This window comes from Pantherophis guttatus, chromosome 13 (assembly GCF_059756535.1).
Source record: "Pantherophis guttatus breed Tessera chromosome 13, ASM5975653v1, whole genome shotgun sequence".
NCBI lineage: Eukaryota > Metazoa > Chordata > Lepidosauria > Squamata > Colubridae > Pantherophis > Pantherophis guttatus.
The window spans coordinates 2,739,487-2,748,622 of NC_142075.1; the positions used below are offsets into that span (position 1 = coordinate 2,739,487).

Below are 9,136 nucleotides of genomic sequence, written 5' to 3' on the forward strand. Positions count from 1 at the left end.
TGTAACCAGCCAGAGGAAATACAAGATAAATCAAAGTTGTAAATTTTGGCTCTTAAAACTGTTATCTTTTTATATATAGTAATTTTATTAAAAGATTGTAAAAATGAAAACTAATACAAACTGAAAAGATAGAAAAATAAAAAGAGTTGAAAGTAGATAAAATGCAAAAAAGGAAAAATAATATAGTAAAAAAGAAATATATATAAACTGACTTCCCACCTTTATTATTTAGTTACTTTTAATTTTAATTTTAGTTAATTTTAGTTAATAGGTGGTGATAAACCTTCTCTTCTTCCCATATCCCGTGTTATCTATCAACACATCCATAAAACCTTGTCATTTTGGTCTTCGTGTCAGCAAAGGTCCAAAGGATACTAGAGATAACATACGTATTTTAACCTTGATCAAATAAACCAACTTTATATTCATTCCTTTCTTTTCTAATAATCTTGAGCTTTAATCCCTTCAAATAATGCCCTTGATACCTTTTTGGGTTTTTTGTTCCTTTTCACAAAATTCTTCAAACTTTTAGTAAACCTCTATTGTAAATCCATAAGAAAATTATTCAAGCTGCTCTCTTGGTTTGTTGTTTGCATAGCCCTTCTAATTATGAGGACATCAGTTGGTTTCTTTTGCAGGTCCAGTGAAACACCTTTTATCCATGAGTCTTGATATTGTTGGGTAGAAGTTGTTCCACTTCCACATCTTTCAGACACCATCCATCTATAGAGGTAGACGCTCTTAAAGTTAACTCCCAAGTCTATTGTTCAAAAATAGCCTTCAATATGTTCAATGTTAAAAGTATTTTGCTTTATTCTATAATAGTAAATTGAGTTTAAGTACTCTTCACTTTTATAGCAATAGCACTTAGACTTATATACCGGTTTACAGTACTTTAGAGCCTTAAGCAGTTTACAGAGTCAGCCTCTTGCCCACAACAATCTGAGTCCTCATTTTACCCACCTCGGAAAGATGGAAGGCTGAGTCAACCTGGAGTCTGGTGAGATTCGAATTGCCAAATTGGAGGCAGCTGGCAGTCAGCAAAAGTAGCCTGCAGTACTGCACTCTAACCACTGCGCCACCATGGCTCATAATTAATTGTAATCTTTAATGCCCTCTAGTGTCCGTTTTTTAAAAATCTTATTTTTTGTTTTAAAAAAACAAAAGTTATTATAACCAATCTCAGTAAAAGTAGTTCTAGGTTTAGATGGGACAGTACAATCTTCTGAGTCTTGTAAGATCTCCTGGTGGCTTTCTGTACCATTGACCCTCTGGCCATCTATTGGAGTTGGATGCTCCCTCCCTATGACGTCATAGCTCATTTCTCCACAAGCAGCTGAGTCAGTGTGGTGAATTCAAGCAATGAGGCTTTATCCTGGGGGAGAGATTATTAAACAGAGGCAACATACAGATGAGATCCAGTTACACATCTCTTCTGGAGTCCTGACTTGTGTTAGGAGGTTGAAGATCTCTGGATGGAAGAGGTGGTGACTTATTTCCAATTTTAGCTCGTGATGGAATTGTGCTCCCCCAGAAGGAGCTGGTTTGCAATCTGAGTAAACTTCTGGACTCGGTCTGCTGAGCTTCGGCTGGTGCAGCAGGTATGACCCATCCTGCAACAGGAGGGATTGGCCAGCTTCATGGCTTTGTCACCTGACAAGCTGGCACTGTCCTGAAAATCAGCTGGATGCAGCTGGTCATGTAACTGAAGGGAAATCCCTGCATTGCCATATAACTCCAGTCTTTTGGAGCTGCATTAGCACTGGTCTGTTTCTGGGGTAATTCAAGATGCCAGTGCTGAACTGAGGAGTTGGACCTCAGTGGAGTTGCTGACTCTACACCCATTTGCCTGCCCCAGGCACACAGGAAGAACAACCCTGCCAGGTGCCCCTGGGGACGAGTGGAAGGGACTCACAAGTGAGCCGTGGCTGGAGCCCCCTCCTCTGGGACTACTGGCTCCAAGAAACGAGGCCAGAAGTTGACCTTCAGCACCCCAGAGACGCCGTCCTGATTCACATAAGCACCTGGTGGAATGCAGTTGGTGGCTGCTAATGTTGTGATGATTGTGATTTTATAATGAGGATTATTAACAGAACTATATCTTACAATTTATTCTTTACTGCTTCTGCAAACCACACAGATCCCTTTTTTTGAAGTTTATACACACACTTGGAATGAACAAATACGTACCCTCTTTTCTCGAACAGACAGAATCAAGTTAGAAGGGATATTAGAGGCCATCTAGACTTGCTTGGTGTGGGATTCATCTGAGCACGAGCATTCAGCCTGTCTTGATTGCCTCACCACTTCATGGGGCAGCCTCTCCAACTGCTGGCCGTTTGTGAGGCTGACCTCTGGCCCAGTCCCCTTCCTTGCAGTTTTGACCTCTGGATCCTGGTCCTGCCCATCTGGAGCAAGAGAATAAACTCCCTCCCTTTTTATGCTGCAACAACCTAAGAGTGCCTCCTTACTTCATCCCCTCTCCTGGCCCCTTCGCTACCTGCTCTCAGCAAAGTTGCTCCACCTTCTTCCAGAGCCCAGAATAGGACACAGGACTCAAGCGGGGCTGACCTCTAACTCCCCCACTCTGGACTCTTCCTGTCAAAGCACCCCAACACAGAAATGTTTCTTCTGGCAGTTACTAGCCATGATACGACCCATCTCTGCAGAAAGTGGGAATTGCCTGCCATGAGTTCTGGTCTGGAAGGGCCTCCCTGGCTAAGTCCCTCTGGAAGGCCACTATGCTGTCCTGGACTCTGCCGCTGTGCTCATGAGGAGCAGGTCAAAGTCGCCTGGCCTGCAAGCAGACTTGCTGGCTGCCCCTCCCCTGGCCTTTATCATAAAGGCCTTCGCACTAAACCCCCGGGGCAATCGAAGCAGTGATCGGGTTTTCCTAAATCGCATTCGGATAACCTTCTGCAGAACTTGCAGCCCTCAGACTGGGAAAGCGCACGAAAAAGCAGCAGGGCCGGCTGTGTCTGGGAGGCCAGAGGGTCCAGTCAGCACTGGCCGAAACATGAAGCGCAGATGATCCGGTGGCTTTCAGCCCCATCGCCCAATGGCCCCCGGCCCTCCCCATTGCCACTAGGGGTGCCGGAGGGGCCTTCTCTCCGCTCCAGGGGAGAAGCCACCCGCTCCAGTACCACAGTCCTGACCCCCGGCCCGCATTTCCAGAAGCGGCCTCAACATTCGGGGTCCGTCTGTCCCCAACCAGCTTGAGGTCCCGATGCACAACTTCCAGGCGCGGCAACCGCGGGCGGGAGGAAGCTCTGGGGGCCGCGGGGGGGCTGTTGCCTGCCTCTCCCGGCCCAGCTCTTTTGGGGATGGACCCAGAGCTGCTCCCTCCCGGCCGTTCGTGCAGCGAAGGCCAGCCCCCCCCGCGCCGCGCCTCCCGCCGAAGGGCCCCGGCCGGCTCCAAGGGGGGGCGCGGGCGGCGGCTGGGCCAGGGACCGTCCCGGGCTCAGGGCGGGCGCGCGAAGGACGCGGCGCGGGCGGGGAACAAAGGCGCACGTGGCCGCCGAGCAGGGACGCCCCGCCCGGGGGAGGGCCCACGCGGGGGGGGGGAAGGGGGGCGGGGGCGGCTCCAGGGCTGCTGCGCTCGCCTCGCCTTCCCTTTCCTCCGCCGCCGCCCGCCGCGATGGCACGCTACCTCCGCTCTGCCGCCGCCGCCGCCGCCGCCGCCTGGCCTCGCTGCCCGGCCGCGGCGCTCCCCGCGCTCGGCACTTGGCATCGCCCGCCGCAGCGGCACTGTGAGTCGCGTCGGGTCGGAGCGCCTTCCGGTTGGCGGCCCCGGAGAGCCAGTCCCGCCGGGCGCCCCAGTTGTTCCCCGGGAGGGGCCGCCGCGAGCACCGCCCCTCCTGTCCCGCCGAGCGCCCCCGTCCAGTCGCAGGGCCGCCGGGCAGCGCTGGCGGAAGAGACGGCGGCGGCATCGGCAGCCCGCCTGGCCGGGAGAGCGCCGGCCGGAGCCGCGGCGCCGGGCTCCGTCTGCCGGGCGCCTTGCCGGCTTCCTGGAGCTCGGCCAGACCGAGGACGCGGCGCGAACACCGGCGCTGCTGTGCTGGGCTCTGGGCCGGCGAAGGGCTGCGGGCCTGGCTTTGCTCGCCGGCCGGAGCGGTGGGGCCGGGGAAGGCCTCGGCCGGCGCCCCCTCCTCTTCCGCGGCGCTGGCAGCCGGCCCGCCCGGGCACCTGTTGGAGGACGCGCGGCCAGCTGGCGCTCGGCGTCCTCTGAGCGTGACCTTGTCCCTTTGGCGGGCAGAGGGGCGGCCCGTCAGCGGCAGCGCGAGGTGGCAGGAGGGTGGCGGCAGGGCCCCTCGGCGGAGCGAGTGGGCTCCGCAGAGGACCGGAAAGCCTCCCAGGACCCCGGAGGCACTTGAGGCTCCTGGGCTGGACCGTTAGATGCCCCCAAAGAGCCGCCTTCCCTGGCCGGAGAGTTGGCCGGGCTGGGGTGGGCAGGGGCAACATGGCAGAAGCAGCTGCTGGTTCCAGAGAGGAGCCCGGGCGCTGGTGGGAAATGTACATCTTCCCTTGCAGTCGCTTTTAGCAAATGGGATTCGGTTCGAAACGGCCTGTCGGGCAGCGTGAAGGAGGCTGGGGCTGTCCATGGGGCATTCTTGGGGCGCAGGGAGAGTCTGATCCCATCTTCTCCGCAGATGCTGACCAGAGGATCAAGGTTGCCAACCCCGTGGTGGAAATGGACGGGGATGAGATGACCCGGATCATCTGGGCCTTCATCAAGGAGAAGGTACCTGGCACTGCCTACCTTCCCTGCCCTGATGAGCGGGGACAAACCCTGAAGCCACTGAGACTCTGATGGTGGCAGTGAGACCAGGGTGGAAGGTGTAAGTGCTTGGGCAGAGCAGAAAGTGAAGGATTGGGGAATCCTGAGGGAACTTGTTGATTCCTCCATACATCTTAGGCAGCCCAGGAGATACCACAAACACTTTTAACATGGCATGAATCGGTTTTATGGGTTAGTTTTTAATTGTATCGCTAGGGGTTTTAAACTGGGGTGGCCGTTTAATTTAATTTATTTTTAATTATTTTAACTTTTATATTGTATGTCATTTTAATTCTCGGCTGTTCACCGCCCTGAGTCCCTTCGGGGAGAAGGGCGGGATATAAATTTAATAAATAAATAAACAAACAAACATGCAAGGCAGTGGCTCACAGAGGGCAGCAGTGTCAGGTTTCCCTTCATTCCCGCAGAATAGTGTGCCCTGAGGGCTTGAAAGTGATCCCTGCCCATAAAACGTGCAAAGGAGGAAGTGCATGCACACTGCCTCTCTTGGGGATAGGAAAGCCTGCCAAGAGGAGGGAGGTGGGCAGACGGGCATCTGGTCCTGACTGCTTCTTGCCTGCTTCCTGCAGCTGATCCTGCCCAACGTGGACCTGCAGCTGAAGTACTTTGACTTGGGGCTGCCCCACCGGGACCAGACGGAGGACCAAGTCACCATAGATTCAGCCCTGGCCACAAAGAAGTACAGCGTGGCCGTGAAGTGCGCCACCATCACCCCCGACGAGGCCCGTGTGGAAGGTATGTGCCGAAGGTGAGACTAGGCTCCGCCAAAGGGCCCCTGGAGAACATCTGTCCGAGCAAGATGGCGGCTCCAGAGGATGCCGCTGTGTCAGAGGAGGCGGGCAAGTCATCCTGGCCCCAATGCCAGACACGTCTCCCTTATGGCCCCTGCAGAATTCAAGCTGAAGAAGATGTGGAAGAGCCCCAATGGCACCATCCGGAACATCCTGGGGGGGACGGTTTTCCGAGAGCCCATCATCTGCAAGAACATCCCTCGCCTGGTCCCGGGCTGGATAAAGCCCATCATCATCGGGAGACATGCTCACGGTGACCAGGTGGGCTTGTGAGGGGAAAAGGGGCGCCCTGCTGCCAACCCACACGAAGCAGCTTTCTTGGTCCTGGGTGTCCGGGGGCCCGTCCCATGACCGGTTCGAAACCACGAAAGGAAAGGCCTGTGGGGATGTCTGTGGGCTCCAGGAGTTTTTCTACTGCCAGAGCCCCCTATGAAGCGTCAGCAAAGTTGCTAACGTTTTAAACAGATGAAACTTCTGCACTTTATTCAAGTTGAATGTTTACAGGACCTGGAAGTCATTAAGTGAATGTGAATGGGATACAATCTGCTGATCCAATCCAAAAATATTTTCCTGACTACCTGAATTCAGGCCCCAATAAAAATGTGGTAAAAATCTAAAGTGTGCTAAAAATCTAATCCTTATCTCAGTCACAGCTTCCCAATGGGGACACAACCTCTGTGGGACGGACAGCTTCTCCTTAAAGATAAACTTGAATTCAAGCAGTTGGGACAAGGACAGAAGCCATACTCAGGACAGGACACTTCCTAGTGGGGGGTGAGGTGGGCAGAAGAGCCAATGCGGCAGGCAGAATTGTCAGGAAATGTACCAGGGAAAAGCAAGGTGGGTGCGGGCAGCCATAATGCATCTAAGTGCAAGTCGTCAAATTACCCCGTGTCCCAGATTAGACCAGAGGTTACAAAAACAGGTAGGGGACAAAGAAAGCTAAGGAATTTCCCACGGCTGGTCTGAAGCCTGAACATGAGAAGAAAAGGCCAGTTTTCTAGCCAGGCCATTCTGGAGCCTCTGCTGGACTCCCCTCAGCAGTGTTGGGTGGGGGAGCGAGCAGTGGTTGATCCTCCTGGATTTTTCCTTTTTCAAAGCATTATTTCTGCCTAAAAATGCAGTTCTTAAAACCTTTCTTGCTTTTAACTGGGCGTAACTGCTTACCCTAGATGGATTTTGATCTTGGTTTCCTTATAGCCTTTGTGTCTTGTAGGGTAGGATTGGCTGTAATAACCTCTGTTTTTCAGTACAAAGCCACAGACTTCGTGGTGGATAAATCAGGGACCTTTAAGATGGTTTTCGTGCCCAAAGATGGCAGTGGAGCCAAGGAGTGGGAGGTCTTTAACTTCCCAGGCGGGGGTGTCGGCCTGGGCATGTACAACACCGATGAGGTGAGGAAGAGGGGCAGCTTGGGCAGAGGGGACGGGCCAGGACTCACACAGTCCCAGCTTTCCCTGGGGGAGTGCCCAGGCTCACAGGGGTGGGGGCGGGGTTGGGGTTTGCTGAATGTTCCTCCTCTGCCTTGGGGAGGGAGGGGAGCTCCACAGGCAGGCTAGTGCCCCCCCCCCACCATGTCCCACTGAGCACTCGGCCTGCCTCTTGCAGTCCATCTTGGGCTTTGCCCACAGCTGCTTCCAGTACGCCATCCAGAAGAAATGGCCGCTCTACATGAGTACCAAGAACACCATCCTCAAGGCCTACGATGGGCGGTTCAAGGATATCTTCCAGGAAATCTTTGACAAGTGAGCCATTTAGCCCAATGGGACCGTGGGGGGGAAGCAGCCCCCTTGGCTCTTTTGACAGAGGTCAGAGCCTGCCTACCAGGCCTCCGGTGCCCCTTTGCACTGGCATTGTCCAGGGCTGACCTTGCGTGATGCTGGCCTGTCTTGAGGAGGCCTCCTGTCCTCCTCCCCGTCAGGCACTACAAGACCGAATTCGACAAGCTCAAGATTTGGTATGAGCATAGGCTCATTGATGACATGGTGGCCCAGGTGCTGAAATCAGCTGGCGGCTTCGTCTGGGCTTGCAAGAACTACGATGGAGACGTCCAATCAGACATCCTGGCCCAAGGTATTTACTGGCCCAGCCTGGGGCACACAGCCAGCAGGTAGAGTTCCTGTGCAGGACTATGGGTGAGTGCTCACCCAGGGACGAGAGCAGGACCGAGGTGCTTAGGACCCCATCCTCAGCCCTTAGCATCTCCCTTCACCTGGTGCTGCCTCGCCAGGGCAGCACCTTCCAGGGGAAGCAGCTTGGGTTCAGGGCTCCCATTACTCTAAGGACCACAAAGCAAAGCTGCTTCCTGGGGGGGAAAGCAGAGGGAGACCAGCCACACACCTCCTGACTTCCTAGGCTGGGGGGTGGTGTTACCAGACCACGCTAATGGGAGAACCATCTCACCTCACACCAGCTGTGCCCTGGGTGCCTCTAGGGAGTTGTGCAGGGCTTTGGTGAGCAAAGGGAGCAGCGCCCCCACCTCCTTCCTGGTCAGATGGAACCTGCCTGACCAGTGTTTGGCTTTGCCCCAAGGGTTTGGCTCCCTGGGTCTCATGGCCTCAGTTCTTGTCTGTCCGGATGGAAAAACCATTGAAGCAGAGGCTGCCCACGGCACGGTTACTCGCCACTTCCGGGAGCACGAAAAGGTGAGTTTGCCTGGAGGGTGTCCCCACCTTCCCCAGTCGTGGGGAACTCCAGGCCACCAGAGTCCCCAGAGCACATGCTCTTTGCTTGCACCTCTCCCTCAGGGCCGCCCCACTAGCACCAACCCCATTGCCAGCATCTTCGCGTGGACCCGAGGCCTGCAGCACCGAGGCAAGCTGGACAGCAACCCACAGCTGATCAGGTAAGAGCAGCCCGAGGCCCCCTTGGGCAGTGAGAGGGGGGAGCCAGGGGGTTTTGTGTTCGCATTACCCCGCTGTGGGAAGCCTCTCCCCAGACCGAGGGCCCTGCTCCCTCCCTCAGCCTTCCTCTCCCTCCCCAGGTTTGCAGAGACTCTGGAGAGGGTCTGCGTGGAGACAGTGGAGCGTGGGACAATGACCAAGGATCTGGCTGGCTGCATCCATGGATTAAGCAAGTGAGGCCTGGCTCGGATTGGGGCGCTTTGGCCGGAAGCTCCGCCCTCCCCCGAGTGACCGTCTGCCTCTTGTCTCTCTGCAGTGTGAAGTTAAATGAGCACTATGTGAACACCACCGACTTCCTGGACGCCATCAAAAGCAACCTGGATGGAGCCCTGAGCAAGCAGTAGGCTAGGAGGGACTGCGGACGGGGACTCCGAGCGAGCGTGCGTGCATGCATGGCTGCTCCCTTCAACGGGAGTCCTTTTTGGCCTGTTTCTCAAGCTTGTGAGACCATTGTGGCCACTCTTGGGGAGGAGACCTGGCCCCCTTCCCGTTCTGTGACTGCAGATCTTGCAAGAAGAGAAGAAAATGGTTGAGTGCTGTAATTGCCTTGGGTGCCAAAGAGAGCTATTAAACGATGGCTTCTCCCTTAGTGCGACAGTCAGTCCGTGCGACGCATCCACACCGCTCGAGCACCACCACCCAGT

General features: G+C 54.8%; 1 protein-coding gene across 1 annotated transcript; it reads left to right on the plus strand.

Annotated features, from left to right (window-relative positions):
- The first annotated feature begins 3,536 nt into the window (after positions 1-3,536).
- Positions 3,537-9,081, plus strand: IDH2 (isocitrate dehydrogenase (NADP(+)) 2). Its single transcript, XM_034435545.3, has 11 exons — positions 3,537-3,749; positions 4,650-4,741; positions 5,368-5,533; positions 5,690-5,850; positions 6,840-6,983; positions 7,198-7,334; positions 7,511-7,662; positions 8,122-8,234; positions 8,337-8,434; positions 8,573-8,665; positions 8,749-9,081. Exons 1-11 carry the CDS (start codon positions 3,638-3,640, stop codon positions 8,834-8,836), a joined length of 1,356 nt encoding a protein of 451 aa, XP_034291436.2. The 5' UTR covers positions 3,537-3,637; the 3' UTR covers positions 8,837-9,081.
- Positions 9,082-9,136: the final 55 nt, after the last annotated feature.